Genomic DNA, 17,254 nt, shown 5'->3' with positions numbered 1-17,254 from the left:
CCTCTGGGGCAGACATGTTACAACAAGAGGTAAGTGTACCTGTTACAGTCCCTACGCTGCCGTGTGTGACGGACCCCCACTTGTACGTTGGTGTGGACACGGACGGCTTCACTCGCACCTTGTCGCCAACCTTGATATTCTGACTACCAACTGAAATTAAGAATATAATCTATTCATTATGAGCTCAAAAGAAGGTGTTTTCAAAACAAACAAAACATAAAAAGGATCAACAACTTATATCAAAGAAATTGATAAATAATTCAGAAACAATTCACAAATTTAACAACAGGAGAATTAAATGTAACAGATTGGAAACAAACATATTGCAAACATAACAAAGACAAACAAAGTGCTGGATGAAATCCCATGGTTGTGAAGGAGGAAGGGGAAATGAATAGAATCAAGAACTGATCCAAATAGGGTCCAGGTCAGGTCGGGTCCAGGTCAGGTCGGGTCCAGGTCAGATCTAGGTCAGGTTCATGTTGGGTCCAGGTCAGATTCAGGACAGGTCTAGGTCAGAACCAGGTCCGGTCAGGTTCAGGTCAGGTTCAGGTCAGATCTAGGTCAGGTCTAGGTCAGGTCCAGGTCAGGTCTTGGCGAGGTTCATGTTGGGTCCGAGCCAGGTTCAGGTCAGTGCAACCAGATGCAGTTTGGGTCCAGGTCTGACCAAGGTCAGTGTATGTCAGGTCCAGATCGGGTGCAGGTCAGGTCCAGATAGGGTTCATGTCGGGGTCAGGTGAAACTGATTCATTCCACAAAGCAATCTGAGCCCTGTAGAATAGCCCAGCTGAAAATTCTCAACTTGACAAGGTCAGCTGCAGACTTGAATAACATAAATACCTGGCCCAATATTTCAGATACAATTTCTTTACAATTATTTGACTCAAATACATATTGGTCCCACTTAACCCAAACATATTCCACACCAATCAGACCTCCATAATTAACATAGGCTTTAGTTCCAGGGCTGAGACTGCTGTGTGGAGGTAGTGATCCAGCAGGCGTGGCAGGCGTGGACGGTGCAATGACGCCGTGTGGGGGAGGGGGAGTTGGGCGTGTGCCGGTGCAGCAACAGAAGACAGTCTCCACTTACACTCTGTGCGGTTACCTGACGTTATGTTAGTGAAGCCCAGGAGCTCCACGTGGATGTAGCGCACCCAGTACGTCCCATTCTTCCTCTGCCAGTCCGCCTGGATGTTCAGGTCATGGAGGCCATCGCGGTCAAGCTGAAGCACAACAACCAATGTATAAGAAGAGTGACACGTGTCAAGAAGAAGCGTGAATACGTTTCAGACCTGTTTCCCCCTTGTGAGTGAGTATTGTTTTACACCGCTTTTAGCAATATTCCAGCGGGGGACACAAGAAATGGTCTTCACACACTGTACCCATGTGGGGAATCCAGATCTTTGGCAAGAAAAGCAAACACTTTACAACTAGGCTACCCTACCACCCCTGTTTCCCCCCAACTTGCCATACCAGGAGTTCTAGAAGAATTCAGCTACTTGTCAGAAGTCGTTATTACCAGTGTGTATGCAAGCGAAGTCAATCTCACACACTTTACAATGAAGGACAGTCCCTTCTTTGAGGCAGTAAGACATAGCCGGATTCAAGGTATGAATCCGTGTATCACTGTGTTGAAAATCCACATGCAGTCTTAGCCTTAGCTGACATCAACTGACCAAGGTCGTCAACCTTTTGTTTGGCTATTCCCATTACCCCTAATGCAACAGCTTTTACAAGATTGTCACAACTGGCCAATCAGATCCCATGTCTCATAATAATTCAAGTTTGCACTGAAGTTCTGGAGCTTGTTACAGCTGAACGTAAATAGGTGAGGTGAGGTGAGGTGAGGTGAGGTGAGGTGAGGTGAGGTGAGGTGAAATGGAGTTTAACGCCGTGTCCAAGATTATTGCACTTATATAGCGACGTGCATGCATATGTGAATGTGTGTGTCTGTGTGTGCTTATACTAGTCCAGACCGATTTATAGTGCTAGCCCACAGAGATTCCATGCTGTATACAGTATACTGACTCTCAGCTGACCAATCCTTGTTTTAGCCCCTGAATGCTTAGGCAGAGTAACAACAAGTACTATCTTTTAAGGTCATTTGGTATGACACAGCTGGGATCAAACCCCAGACCTTCCGCTGGTACTCACTTTGATGACTTTGCCGATGTCGCCTTCATGAACTTCCTCGTATGTGCGACAGCACCGGACCATCATTCCCACCTGGATGTGGTCACGGACAAACACGGCATACTCATCGTTGCTCAGGAAGTCAGTGCGCTTCTTGAATGGTGTGGGAGCCCCGGCAGCACCGCCTCGGTCGGACGGCAGGAACTGGAAAATACATCAGCTTACACCAATGACAGAGTGAAGATATGTTTCATGCCCAAGTGAGTGAGTGAGTGAGTGAGTATGGTTTTACGCCGCTCTTAGCAATATTCCAGCAATGTCACGGCGGGGGACACCAGAAATGGGCTTCACACATTGTACCCATGTCGGGAATCAAAACCGGGTCCTCAGTGTGACGAGCGAACGCTTTAACCACTAGGCTACCCGACTGCCACTTCATGCCCAAGACAATAATATTGCAGAAGTAAGTGAATAGAGTCTAGACATTTGTGACAGCATTTCAGTCACATCCTAGTTGTAGACTTTGGTGAAACACCTGAGCATGAGTGAGTGAGTGAGTGAATTTCGGTTATAGAACTTCACTAAATGAACAGTATTTCGATTATGTCATGGAATGATCTTCAAGTGAAAGACAAGCGTTATTACAACAAAGGCAGACAAAAACCTGCATAAAGTTTGCTGCTGTTGAAGTCCTTTGAAATAACATGTGTACAAGACTCACATCATATGTGTCGAAGTCATCAAAGTCCTCAGACATGGAGTCACTCTCGGAGTACCCATCGATGGAGGATAGACTGTCCGTGTCCGACTCTTCCTGGCCTGGAACCTCCTGGTGCTCAATCAGCCAGCTCACCAGCGCCTCGGCACTCCGAGAATCGGTCGAGCTGAGGGCTGTACAAAACAAAAAGAATATTCATGTGTTGTTGACTTTATAACAGGACCAATGAAGAGGGAAAGGCCTCAGTGCTTAGTGTGCATTATTGCAGTGTTTGTTTGCTTGCTTGTTAACGCCACACTCAGCAATATTCTAGCTATTTGATGGTGGTCTGTAAATAAATTAAATCTGGACAAGAAAATCCAGCGATTGATGGCGTGAACATCGATCAAAGCAATTGGGACACTATGGGTGCATGGCTTCACCACCTGATCCCATTAGACGCCTCTTACGACAAGCATAGTCACCTCTTACGGCAAGCATGGGTTGCTGAAGACCAATTCTATCCCTGATCTTCATGTAGCCATTATTGCATTGAATGCAATGTTAAATACTGTATTTTCCGGTGTACAGTGTGCACCCAAGCATAATGCGCACCCCACTCTAGGGGATGCAGTACTTTGGAAAAACATTTTTTTCAAGAATGATTCCCAGTATTTAAATCCTCCTAATTTAAAAAAAATATAAACTATAAAGCATTCCAATTTAACCAGTTTTATCCCCAATGCACCTATATTTGTTTGGAATTCTGGATGAATAAATGCATTCCTGTTGTCTCCCCAGAGTGATGTAGGACTTCGTACCTCCATTGCCAATGACCTTGATGGCAAACTCCACATTCTTCCTGGGGAAGCCCATCTCAATGATTTGCTGCACCAGGGATGATGGAGGCGGCTGTGAGGGCCTCATCTTGCGTGGGCGTGGCACCCTGGGTACAGGGGCTGCAACCGGCGGGGTGTTAAAGGAGGTGATGGACGATATCCCAGAAGCCATCATCTGGTCCTCGTCAGAGCTGGTGTCTTCGTCGGAGTCGCACGGCTGTCCTGCTTCAGCAGTCAGATACTGACATGTGGCCAGTGCAGCTGCCTGTAGCAAGAAAACAGTCAGTTGTCACAAAGCAAGACAAAAAGAATGAGATAAGAGGATTTACAGATTATCTGTCCCTTGTGGTTAGTTGGTTGGTTTGTTGTTTAATGCCGCACTCAGCAATATTCCAGCTGTATGACGGCGGTCTATAAATAATTGAGTCTGGACCAGACAATCCAGTGACTGATATCATGAGCATCGATCCACGCAATTGGGATCAATGACATGTATCAACCAAGTCAGCGAGCCTGACCACCCGATCCCGTTAGTCGTCTTTTAAGACAAGCATAGTCGCCTTTTACGGCAAGCATGGGTTACTGAAGACCTATTCTACACCGAAATATTCGCAGGGCCTGTCCCTTGTGAAAGAATAATTCAACAGTTAAACTTTCAATACTAATTCACGAGGGACATTCTTAACATTACCAATAGTCATGTGTTGTTTTTGTTTGTATGCTTGTTTTTTAACCCCAAACACAGCAATATTCCACCTATATGACTGGGGGCTGTAAATAACTGAGTCTGGACCAGACAATCCAGTGATTGACATCATGAGCATCGATCCACACAATTAGGATACAATGACACGGATCAACCATGCATGGGTTGCTGAAGACCTATTCTACCACAGATCTTCACAAGGTTCACGTTTTGTGAGAAAATGAAGGTAAATGTGTTTCCTTATTCAAGAGGAAACATCAGTGAGTCTATGGTTGGCACATAAAATCGTTAGTGACAAATTGAGCATAATGATTGTACATGCCGGAGAAGTCTGTTGGCCATCTTGGCGGACAAGTACGTGTCTGGCCAATCACACATATAGATTCCATAATGAGAACTGACCTCCATCTCTTCCCTGCTGAACATGGCCTTCAGAGGCGAGGGCTGAGTGGCAGCCATCAACAACTGCTGCATCAGCGACGTCCCTTGTGATGTTTCAGTGTTCACATCCTCCTCGATAACGCCGAAGCCATCGTGGAGAAACTCACTTGCGACCGGCTGAGACAAGATCTGGCGCAGGTTGTCTTGATGACTGAACAGGACCCGCGCTGCCCGGAGCAGACTAAGCCTGATCTGCTGCTTCCGCAACTCTTTTGGGTTGATAGTGAATCCTCCTGGCACAGGGTGAAGGGGGGCATGGGTTAGTTAGCACCATCATTTCAATGAGGTATTAGCAGTGATAGGAAACTAAAGTTTTTATTCAGTGATGATTTTCTGTACTTAACAAACTCTATGATGAGAGGAAAATCAGGTTATTTATAATTGTATAAATAAATAATGTTACAAGGGCAGTCAAAATGTTCAACACACCAAAAGCAGGATAAAGATGACTGACAGTGTCCCTCTACAGAACCTACTGACTGACAGCGTCCCTGGACATAGACTCTACAGAACCTACTGACTGATGTTGTCCCGGACATAAGACTCTACAGAAGCTACTGACTGATGTTGTCCCGGACATAGACTATACAGAACCTACTGACTGATGTTGTCCCGGACATAGACTCTACAGAACCTACTGACTGATGTTGTCCCGGACATAGCCTCTACAGAACCTACTGACTGATGTTGTCCCGGACATAAGACTCTACAGAACCTACTGACTGATGTTGTCCCGGACATAGCCTCTACAGAACCTACTGACTGATGTTGTCCCGGACATAAGACTCTACAGAAGCTACTGACTGACGTTGTCCCGGGCATAACACTCTACAGAAGCTACCGACTGACGTTGTACCGGACATAGCCTCTACAGAACCTACTGACTGATGTTGTCCCAGACATAAGACTCTACAGAAGCTACTGACTGATGTTGTCCCGGACATAGACTATACAGAACCTACCGACTGATGTTGTCCCGGACATAGACTCTACAGAACCTACCTATTGTCTTGACATAGACTCTACAGAACCTACTGACTGATGTTGTCCCGGACATTAGACTCTACAGAACCTATCGACTGATGTTGTCCCGGACATAAGACTCTAAAGAACCTACCGATTGTCTTGACATAGACTCTACAGAACCTTCTGACTGATGTTGTCCCGGACATAAGACTCTAAAGAACCTACCGATTGTCTTGACATAGACTCTACAGAACCTACTGACTGATGTTGTCCCGAACATAGACTCTACAGAACCTACTGACTGATGTTGTCCTGGGCATAAGACTCTACAGAACCTACTGACTGATGTTGTCCCGGACATAGACTCTACAGAACCTACTGACTGATGTTGTCTCGGACATAGACTCTACAGAACCTACCTATTGTCTTGACATAGACTCTACAAAACCTAGTGAGTGATGTTTTCCCAGACAGACTCTACAGAACCTACTGACTGATGTTGTCTCGGACATAGACTCTACGGAACCTACCTATTGTCTTGGCATAGACTCTACAAAACCTACTGACTGATGTTTTCCCAGACAGACTCTACAGAACCTACTGACTGACGTTGCCCCGGACATAGACTCTACAGAACCTACTGACTGATGTTGTCCCGGACATAGACGCTACAGAACCTACCGATTGTCTTGGCATAGACTCTACAAAACCTACCGACTGATGTTGTCCCAGACAGACTCTACAGAACCTACCGACTGATGTTGTCCCGGACATAGACTCTACAGAACCTACCAATTGTCTTGGCATAGACTCTACAGAACCTACGGACTGATGTTGTCCCGGACATAGACGCTACAGAACCTACCGATTGTCTTGGCATAGACTCTACAAAACCTACCGACTGATGTTGTCCCAGACAGACTCTACAGAACCTACCGACTGATGTTGTCCCGGATATAGACTCTACAGAACCTACCAATTGTCTTGGCATAGACTCTACAGAACCTATGGACTGATGTTGTCCCGGACATAAGACTCTACAGAACCTACGGACTGATGTTGTCCCGGACATAAGACTCTACAGAACCTACGGACTGATGTTGTCCCGGACATAGACGCTACAGAACCTACCGATTGTCTTGGCATAGACTCTACAAAACCTACCGACTGATGTTGTCCCAGACAGACTCTACAGAACCTACCGACTGATGTTGTCCCGGACATAGACTCTACAGAACCTACCAATTGTCTTGGCATAGACTCTACAGAACCTACGGACTGATGTTGTCCCGTACATAGACGCTACAGAACCTACCGATTGTCTTGGCATAGACTCTACAAAACCTACCGACTGATGTTGTCCCAGACAGACTCTACAGAACCTACCAATTGTCTTGGCATAGACTCTACAGAACCTATGGACTGATGTTGTCCCGGACATAAGACTCTACAGAACCTACGGACTGATGTTGTCCCGGACATAAGACTCTACAGAACCTACGGACTGATGTTGTCCCAGACAGACTCTACAGAACCTACCGACTGATGTTGTCCCGGACATAAGACTCTACAGAACCTACCGATTGTCTTGGCATAGACTCTACAAAACCTACCGACTGATGTTGTCCCAGACAGACTCTACAAAACCTACTGACTGACAGTGTCCCAGACACAGACCCTTCAGAACCTACCGACTGATGGACAGAGACTCTACAGAACCTACCGACTGATGTTGTCCCCGACACAGACTCGATGCTGCCAGTGCTGGTGGCTAGTGGAGCACGGGGGATTTCCTCCTTTCTCTCTGTACGGAAGCCGGCACCGGCCAGACTGACAAGTTTAGCCCAGCTGGTCAGCAGACTCCCAGTCAGAGGCAGCCTCTCAATGCTGAACTCAACCAGGGGGAGCTGCAACACCCCACAGGGAGAATGTGAATGAGTGGGAGACAGTGAGAGTGAGGGAGAGAATGAGTGACAGTGAGTGTGGGAGTGAGTGAAAAATGAGAATGAAAGTGAAAAGAGGGAGAGCAAGAGAGAGAGCAAGAGAGAGAGTGAGAGAGTGTGACAGCGACAGCAAGAGTGAAAGACTAAGAGAGAGTGAGTGAAAGAATAAATGAGAGTTGGTGAGAGTGACAGAATGAAAGGAAGACAGTTAGATGGAGTGGTACCATCAGTGACTGCTTAATTCGATGCATTAGTGCTCCTTGGAATTTTAAATTTTTGTTGACTTTGATTGATAAATTTGATATTGAGCATATATATATATACTGCCTTCATGGAGATTGAGTTTCTCCTAACTTCACATCGGTTAGATCACCAATGATGGTAGCTGCTTGGGGACTTACCGACGTGAGCTCCGTGAGACGACACACTTGAGCCGAGCCATCGTGAAACTGGACGTGTATCTTTCCCTTGGGTGTGATCTTTGATATTGTGCCAACTCCATAACCATCATGTAGGACGAGACCCCCAAGCCGAGGTCGGTTGTCCACCCCGCCTATCATGGCCAGAACGGCCATCACTATGGCGACAGTCTCCTGGTCCTGGCCCAGTCGGCTTTCATCACTCGGTGGCTGGGAAGAACAGCAAGACGTGTTACACAGAGATACAGAATTGGAGTTTTGTTGGTTTGTTGTTAAACAACAGCAATATGACGTCAGTCTGTAAATAAACTAGTCTGAACTAGACAATTGAGTGATTGAAATCATGGTCATCGATCCATGCAGTTGGAATATGATGACATGCATCTATCAAACCAGCGAGCCTGACCACCTGATCCCATTAGTTGCTTCTTACGACAAGCATAGTCGCCTTTTACAGCAAGCATGACATACTGGGTTTCTAAGTTTTCTTAGATTTTAACTAACAAAATCAACACACATAAATATAACTGCCAGCAAGAAAGATAAGTGGGATTTTATGTATGGTACCTGTTGGGTTGGTCTGTCTTGTATGAGGTCCACGATGCGTGGCAGCTGACGTTCGATAAACTTGTTGATGTGGATGTTCCATGTGTCGAGGGAGTGTAGCTTCCTCAGCAGAGCAACAATCTCCTCCGTGATTGTGCTGGTGTAGGACGCTGTGATGGACACTGGGGCTCGTACCTGCTTTCGACATGGTCTTGGGCTCTCATCTGTAAAGAAGGAAAATGTTGGGATTTGAGTCATTTTGAAATGTTTTTGAGCATCTGAATTCTGGCACTGTCAAGGGAGATCACTGAATACTAACACAAACAGAAAATATTAGGAGGCTGTTATGGTGTCATATGGTGTCCATATTGGTTTTATAAGTATTGTAGATCCAATACTAGCTTCAGCAGTACTGCATGGTCCATTCTGACTTCAGCAGTACTGCATGGTCCATACTGGCTTTAGCAGTACTGTATGGTCCATATTGGCTTCAGCAGTATTGAAGATCCAGTACTAGCTTCAGCAGTACTGCATGGTCCATACTGGCTTTAGCAGTACTGTATGGTCCATATTGGCTTCAGCAGTATTGAGGATCCAATACTAGCTTCAGCAGTACTGCACGGTCCATACTGACTTCAGCAGTACTGCATGGTCCATACTGGCTTTAGCAGTACTGTATGGTCCATATTACTGCAGCAGTACTGTATGTCCAATACTGGTTTCATCAATAATGTAGGGTCAAGAATTGTAACAATATCAGGTCATGGCTTATAATTTCCCTCATTGTACCTTTCGATTCAAACCAAGGTATTATAGCGGAATGAGGAGATACGGGATTTATCCAACAATTTTTAGCTACCCCATAGCCCCTATCTAGTGGAATACTGTTACTATTTAGGGTAAAATTACAAAATCATTTATGCGACTACAAAGCTGGAAATATCCAGGTACACAAGGCAGATTTATGTATGCAAAGGAAGTACATCCCTATGGCAACAGGGGAGGCAACTTACACTGTGAGATGAGAGTGGGGTCTGTTGAGCATGCTGTCAGCACAGAGCCCAGCAGTTTGAAGAGGCGATGGATGATGTCGTTGATGCGGGTGATGTCCATGCTGTGGTCCCAGGAAGGTAAGACAGTGCGGAGGAGCTTCAGAGTTAGAATCTGAAAAGAGTTTAATCCAAGTCTTTGAATTTCAGTCATATCAGTTTGATGTGGGAGGAAATCCTGAAGTTCTCAGACGTTTATCTACAATGTAATCAGGACGAACTGTGATTCAAACCCAGGATCACAAGGCAGATTAATGGATGCAAAAAAATATGTCTGTTTGAATAAATAAAACTGCTTCAATTGCAACAGCTGCAGGTGTCTCAGACTGAGAGACCCAGGTCAATCCTTATCCTAAGTAAACATTCACATACCGATCAAGATACCAAATGCCTTTGTAAGAATTGTCCTGTACTTCTTTGTATAAAACTTAGGTGTCTCGGCACAGACTGACCCAGTATACAGGCAACTACTGACCAACTCAACTGGTCAGGTGTCTCGGCACAGACTGATCCAGGACACAGGCAACTACTGACCAACTCAACTGGTCAGGTGTCTCGGCACAGACTGATCCAGGACACAACCAACTACTGACCAACTCAACTGATCCAGGACACAGGCAACTACCGACCAACTCAACTGGTCAGGTGTCTCGGCACAGACTGACCCAGTATACAGGCAACTACTGACCAACTCAACTGGTCAGGTGTCTCGGCACAGACTGACCCAGTATACAGGCAACTACTGACCAACTCAACTGGTCAGGTTTCTCGGCACAGACTGACCCAGTATACAGGCAACTACTGACCAACTCAACTGGTCAGGTGTCTCGGCACAGACTGACCCAGTATACAGGCAACTACTGACCAACTCAACTGGTCAGGTTTCTCGGCACAGACTGATCCAGTATACAGGCAACTACTGACCAACTCAACTGGTCAGGTGTCTCGGCATAGACTGATCCAGGACACAGGCAACTACTGACCAACTCAACTGGTCAGGTGTCTCGGCATAGACTGACCCAGTATACAGGCAACTACTGACCAACTCAACTGGTCAGGTGTCTCGGCACAGACTGATCCAGGACACAGGCAACTACTGACCAACTCAACTGGTCAGGTGTCTCGGCACAGACTGTCCCAGTATACAGGCAACTACTGACCAATTCAACTGGTCAGGTGTCTCGGCACAGACTGATCCAGGACACAGGCAACTACTGACCAACTCAACTGGTCAGGTGTCTCGGCATAGACTGACCCAGTATACAGGCAACTACTGACCAACTCAACTGGTCAGGTGTCTCGGCACAGACTGATCCAGGACACAGGCAACTACTGACCAACTCAACTGGTCAGGTGTCTCGGCACAGACTGATCCAGTATACAGGCAACTACTGACCAACTCAACTGGTCAGGTGTCTCGGCACAGACTGATCCAGTATACAGGCAACTACTGACCAACTCAACTGGTCAGGTGTCTCGGCACAGACTGATCCAGGACACAGGCAACTACTGACCAACTCAACTGGTCAGGTGTCTCGGCACAGACTGATCAAGGACACAGGCAACTACTGACCAACTCAACTGGTCAGGTGTCTCGGCACAGACTGATCCAGGACACAGGCAACTACTGACCAACTCAACTGGTCAGGTGTCTCGGCACAGACTGATCCAGTATGCAGGCAACTACTGACCAACTCAACTGGTCAGGTGTCTCGGCACAGACTGATCCAGGACACAGGCAACTACTGACCAACTCAACTGGTCAGGTGTCTCGGCACAGACTGATCCAGGACACAGGCAACTACTGACCAACTCAACTGGTCAGGTGTCTCGGCACAGACTGATCCAGGACACAGGCAACTACTGACCAACTCAACTGATCAGGTGTCTCGGCACAGACTGATCCAGGACACAAGCAACTACTGACCAACTCAACTGATCCAGGACACAGGCAACTACTGACCAACTCAACCGGTCAGGTGTCTCGGCACAGACTGATCCAGGACACAGGCAACTACTGACCAACTCACCTGGTCAGGTGTCTCGACATAGACTGTCCCAGTATACAGGCAACTACTGACCAACTCAACTGGTCAGGTGTCTCGGCACAGACTGATCCAGGACACAGGCAACTACTGACCAACTCAACTGGTCAGGTGTCTCGGCATAGACTGACCCAGTATACAGGCAACTACTGACCAACTCAACTGGTCAGGTGTCTCGGCACAGACTGATCCAGGACACAACCAACTACTGACCAACTCAACTGATCCAGGACACAGGCAACTACCGACCAACTCAACTGGTCAGGTGTCTCGGCACAGACTGATCCAGTATACAGGCAACTACTGACCAACTCAACTGGTCAGGTGTCTCGGCACAGACTGACCCAGTATACAGGCAACTACTGACCAACTCAACTGGTCAGGTTTCTCGGCACAGACTGACCCAGTATACAGGCAACTACTGACCAACTCAACTGGTCAGGTGTCTCGGCACAGACTGACCCAGTATACAGGCAACTACTGACCAACTCAACTGGTCAGGTTTCTCGGCACAGACTGATCCAGTATACAGGCAACTACTGACCAACTCAACTGGTCAGGTGTCTCGGCATAGACTGATCCAGGACACAGGCAACTACTGACCAACTCAACTGGTCAGGTGTCTCGGCATAGACTGATCCAGTATGCAGGCAACTACTGACCAACTCAACTGATCAGGTGTCTCGGCACAGACTGATCCAGGACACAAGCAACTACTGACCAACTCAACTGATCCAGGACACAGGCAACTACTGACCAACTCAACCGGTCAGGTGTCTCGGCACAGACTGATCCAGGACACAGGCAACTACTGACCAACTCACCTGGTCAGGTGTCTCGACATAGACTGTCCCAGTATACAGGCAACTACTGACCAACTCAACTGGTCAGGTGTCTCGGCACAGACTGATCCAGGACACAGGCAACTACTGACCAACTCAACTGGTCAGGTGTCTCGGCATAGACTGACCCAGTATACAGGCAACTACTGACCAACTCAACTGGTCAGGTGTCTCGGCACAGACTGATCCAGGACACAACCAACTACTGACCAACTCAACTGATCCAGGACACAGGCAACTACCGACCAACTAAACTGGTCAGGTGTCTCGGCACAGACTGATCCAGTATACAGGCAACTACTGACCAACTCAACTGGTCAGGTGTCTCGGCACAGACTGACCCAGTATACAGGCAACTACTGACCAACTCAACTGGTCAGGTTTCTCGGCACAGACTGACCCAGTATACAGGCAACTACTGACCAACTCAACTGGTCAGGTGTCTCGGCACAGACTGACCCAGTATACAGGCAACTACTGACCAACTCAACTGGTCAGGTTTCTCGGCACAGACTGATCCAGTATACAGGCAACTACTGACCAACTCAACTGGTCAGGTGTCTCGGCATAGACTGATCCAGGACACAGGCAACTACTGACCAACTCAACTGGTCAGGTGTCTCGGCATAGACTGACCCAGTATACAGGCAACTACTGACCAACTCAACTGGTCAGGTGTCTCGGCACAGACTGATCCAGGACACAGGCAACTACTGACCAACTCAACTGGTCAGGTGTCTCGGCACAGACTGTCCCAGTATACAGGCAACTACTGACCAATTCAACTGGTCAGGTGTCTCGGCACAGACTGATCCAGGACACAGGCAACTACTGACCAACTCAACTGGTCAGGTGTCTCGGCATAGACTGACCCAGTATACAGGCAACTACTGACCAACTCAACTGGTCAGGTGTCTCGGCACAGACTGATCCAGGACACAGGCAACTACTGACCAACTCAACTGGTCAGGTGTCTCGGCACAGACTGATCCAGTATACAGGCAACTACTGACCAACTCAACTGGTCAGGTGTCTCGGCACAGACTGATCCAGTATACAGGCAACTACTGACCAACTCAACTGGTCAGGTGTCTCGGCACAGACTGATCCAGGACACAGGCAACTACTGACCAACTCAACTGGTCAGGTGTCTCGGCACAGACTGATCCAGGACACAGGCAACTACTGACCAACTCAACTGGTCAGGTGTCTCGGCACAGACTGATCCAGGACACAGGCAACTACTGACCAACTCAACTGGTCAGGTGTCTCGGCACAGACTGATCCAGTATGCAGGCAACTACTGACCAACTCAACTGGTCAGGTGTCTCGGCACAGACTGATCCAGGACACAGGCAACTACTGACCAACTCAACTGGTCAGGTGTCTCGGCACAGACTGATCCAGGACACAGGCAACTACTGACCAACTCAACTGGTCAGGTGTCTCGGCACAGACTGATCCAGTATACAGGCAACTACTGACCAACTCAACTGGTCAGGTGTCTCGGCACAGACTGATCCAGTATACAGGCAACTACTGACCAACTCAACTGGTCAGGTGTCTCGGCACAGACTGATCCAGGACACAGGCAACTACTGACCAACTCAACTGGTCAGGTGTCTCGGCACAGACTGATCCAGGACACAGGCAACTACTGACCAACTCAACTGGTCAGGTGTCTCGGCACAGACTGATCCAGGACACAGGCAACTACTGACCAACTCAACTGGTCAGGTGTCTCGGCACAGACTGATCCAGTATGCAGGCAACTACTGACCAACTCAACTGGTCAGGTGTCTCGGCACAGACTGATCCAGGACACAGGCAACTACTGACCAACTCAACTGATCAGGTGTCTCGGCACAGACTGATCCAGGACACAAGCAACTAGTGACCAACTCAACTGATCCAGGACACAGGCAACTACCCACCAACTCAACCGGTCAGGTGTCTCGGCACAGACTGATCCAGGACACAGGCAACTACTGACCAACTCAACTGATCCAGGACACAGGCAACTACTGACCAACTCAACCGGTCAGGTGTCTCGGCACAGACTGATCCAGGACACAGGCAACTACTGACCAACTCAACTGGTCAGGTGTCTCGGCACAGACTGACCCAGTATACAGGCAACTACAAGTGACAATCCACTATAGAACAGCTATGTAATTATCCAGGTTATCCCTCACCTGTCTGTAGACATTCTTGACATGCTTCACGCCCTGCTCCTCCTCCAGGATCTTCATCAGCAGGGAGATCCACCTGGGCGTGCTGAGAGCCTGGCTGATCACCTGCCCCGTTGCGATGCTGCGCACAAACCCTAGGCTGCACCAGTTGAAGTGCTGCTCGCTGGCAATCTGGATTGCTGTTGAGTTGACATCTAGAGACCAGAAAGTAGCATTATTGAAACCAAACCCTTAATACACATAAAACACACTGAAAACTCAATTAGCATCTAGTACAATCTTCTTCCCAGCTTCCCTGGTGACACAAGGCAAGTTCCACAACATACGTTCTAACGTATGTAGACAAACATGCTTCCTTATCTAAATGATTCCAACCTTACATGGTTGAATTCCTGGGCCATGTTCCACAGGTGAGGTGAGGTGAAATGGGGATTAACATCATGCCAAGATTATTGAACTAATATAGTGACTGGAAAACTAAAAATGTCAAATTTTAAAATTGCAGAAATTTTAAAATTATGAGACATATTCAAATGAACGACAGATTTTTCTTAGACTTGCAAGCTTTGGGTTTCTGACATGACTGAATGCTGATAATTTTACAAGTGATCTAACCAAAATTAATATACACAATGAATCAAATTAAGAATAAAATTCATGAAATGGATTAAAAATTCAAAGGCAGAATTACACTGAAGACTTTATGTCATCTAATATCGCAATAACAGGACTGACTGGCTTACTTCAGTATGGAGTTGTTGCCCTACAATATGCAATGTAAAGTGTTTGCAGTAATATTTTTGTTTTTGGAAAATATAAAACTCACTGTTGAAAACCATAAAAAGCACATCACTCTACAAAGCTTTTTTAAATTGTGCATTATAAACACTAGAACACGGTACTCACTGAGACCATAGTTACAGCCACAGTCCACAACGTTCCTCATGAGGCCACACAGAGATCCTATAGCCTCCTTCTGAGCACGGTCGGAGTGGATTCCTGCACTCACAGACAGGGAGCACAGTAGCCATATTGTTGACCGTCGCACCAAGGATGTCGGGTGTTTGCTCTCGGGTTTGCACTTCTCTGTAATGAGACATCTCCACCAATGTTAGGGATTCACTTTATTAACGGAACATGAAAGGTTATGAAGGTGTGAGAGATGAAGGTGATGAGGGAGTATGGTTTTACGCCGCTTTTAGCAATATTCCAGCAATATCACGGCGGGGAACACCAGACATGGGGGTGCCAGATGAAGGTGTGAGGAGATTTGGGAGATGAAGTGTGAGAGATGAAGTGTGAGAGATGAAGGAGACTGCAAGGTGACCCACCTGACTCAAGTTCCTCTTCATCTTCTTCATCATTGTCCGGGAGTTCCGGCGGCTCGGCCAACTTGAGGTCATACTTGCCCTCCTTGCCCATCCGGTAGCTGTTGGTGCTCCCCGTGTCCCACTGCACTCTGATCCAGCCGTCCTCCCCGAGCTCCCCGATCACACGACCCAGACCTGGTGGTGGGCCGTCCTACATGCAGCAAGCATTATAGTCAGAATGCTATTTCAGATTAGGATGAGTAGAGTCCATAGTCAAAATTGTTACTGCTACATCATGACAACAATGAATAAAAATTCAAAGTTTTTGTTCAACATTCAGTTGTCATTTCAGTTTTGATAGTAATTATGACTTTTAGTATTACAGCTATATTGTTCAATTGTCCTTTCAGCTTTAATTTTAACTTAAAACGAACCTGATCCCCCCACTTCCAGTCAACGCCTCTCATGACCCGAGTCCCGATCTTCATCATGGCAGCCAACTCGGCTCCGGACAGCGGCATCTGCTGCGTCTGCTTCTTGACCTTCTGTTCCTCCGGCACAGTGCACACCACCATGTTGTTGTCCGGGATCAGCAGATCCGGGTCGGGACCTGCACACAGGATGAACATCTCACTTGCAGGCAGTGCCATTGCCAACCAAGTTTACAATCATCTCAATGTAGGACACACACCAAGAGTCGGTTGTAGACCAGTTTATGGCATGTCATAAACATGAAATGGCTGTTTGACAACTGATGTTGTTACAGTGCTCTAAACAACTAAGTTGTTGGGGGTTTAGTTGTGATTCGGGTGGGGATGACAATCTAGTAAATAATTATTGTGGCCTTATCTAGACAAGAAGTAATACAGAATCATCTTCAAAATTATGTAAAAAAAATGTTGTTACCGAAAATATGTTACATCATTACCAAAGGATAACAAATTACTCTCTAGCCTGAGTATGCTCTGTGTCACTCACCTGCAAGTCTGAGTATGCTCTGTGTCACTCACCTGCAAGTCTGAGTATGCTCTGTGTCACTCAACTGCAAGTCTGAGTATGCTCTGTGTCACTCAACTGCAAGTCTGAGTATGCTCTGTGTCACTCAACTGCAAGTCTGAGTATG

At 47.1% G+C, this 17,254-nt stretch overlaps 1 protein-coding gene across 1 annotated transcript in view; it reads right to left on the bottom strand.

Moving 5' to 3' along the window:
• The window catches only part of LOC139449611 (E3 ubiquitin-protein ligase HERC2-like), a 147,877-nt gene that overhangs the window by 38,421 nt on the left and 92,202 nt on the right, over nucleotides 1–17,254 (bottom strand). Inside the window, exons 31-44 of the mRNA XM_071231085.1 lie at nucleotides 16,566–16,741; nucleotides 16,153–16,342; nucleotides 15,728–15,907; nucleotides 14,825–15,015; nucleotides 9,707–9,857; nucleotides 8,715–8,917; nucleotides 8,130–8,357; nucleotides 7,509–7,692; nucleotides 4,781–5,052; nucleotides 3,655–3,937; nucleotides 2,858–3,027; nucleotides 2,158–2,340; nucleotides 1,094–1,226; nucleotides 40–150 (exon numbers count right to left, since the gene is read on the bottom strand). Coding sequence (XP_071087186.1) covers nucleotides 40–150; nucleotides 1,094–1,226; nucleotides 2,158–2,340; nucleotides 2,858–3,027; nucleotides 3,655–3,937; nucleotides 4,781–5,052; nucleotides 7,509–7,692; nucleotides 8,130–8,357; nucleotides 8,715–8,917; nucleotides 9,707–9,857; nucleotides 14,825–15,015; nucleotides 15,728–15,907; nucleotides 16,153–16,342; nucleotides 16,566–16,741 — 2,655 coding nt within the window. The remainder of the gene's footprint in view (nucleotides 1–39; nucleotides 151–1,093; nucleotides 1,227–2,157; nucleotides 2,341–2,857; nucleotides 3,028–3,654; nucleotides 3,938–4,780; nucleotides 5,053–7,508; nucleotides 7,693–8,129; nucleotides 8,358–8,714; nucleotides 8,918–9,706; nucleotides 9,858–14,824; nucleotides 15,016–15,727; nucleotides 15,908–16,152; nucleotides 16,343–16,565; nucleotides 16,742–17,254) is intronic.

Source organism: Haliotis cracherodii, unplaced genomic scaffold, assembly GCF_022045235.1.
Source record: "Haliotis cracherodii isolate W230 unplaced genomic scaffold, xgHalCrac1.p SCAF_8, whole genome shotgun sequence".
NCBI classification, from domain to species: domain Eukaryota; kingdom Metazoa; phylum Mollusca; class Gastropoda; order Lepetellida; family Haliotidae; genus Haliotis; species Haliotis cracherodii.
This window is presented reverse-complemented; position numbering and strand designations above follow the sequence as displayed.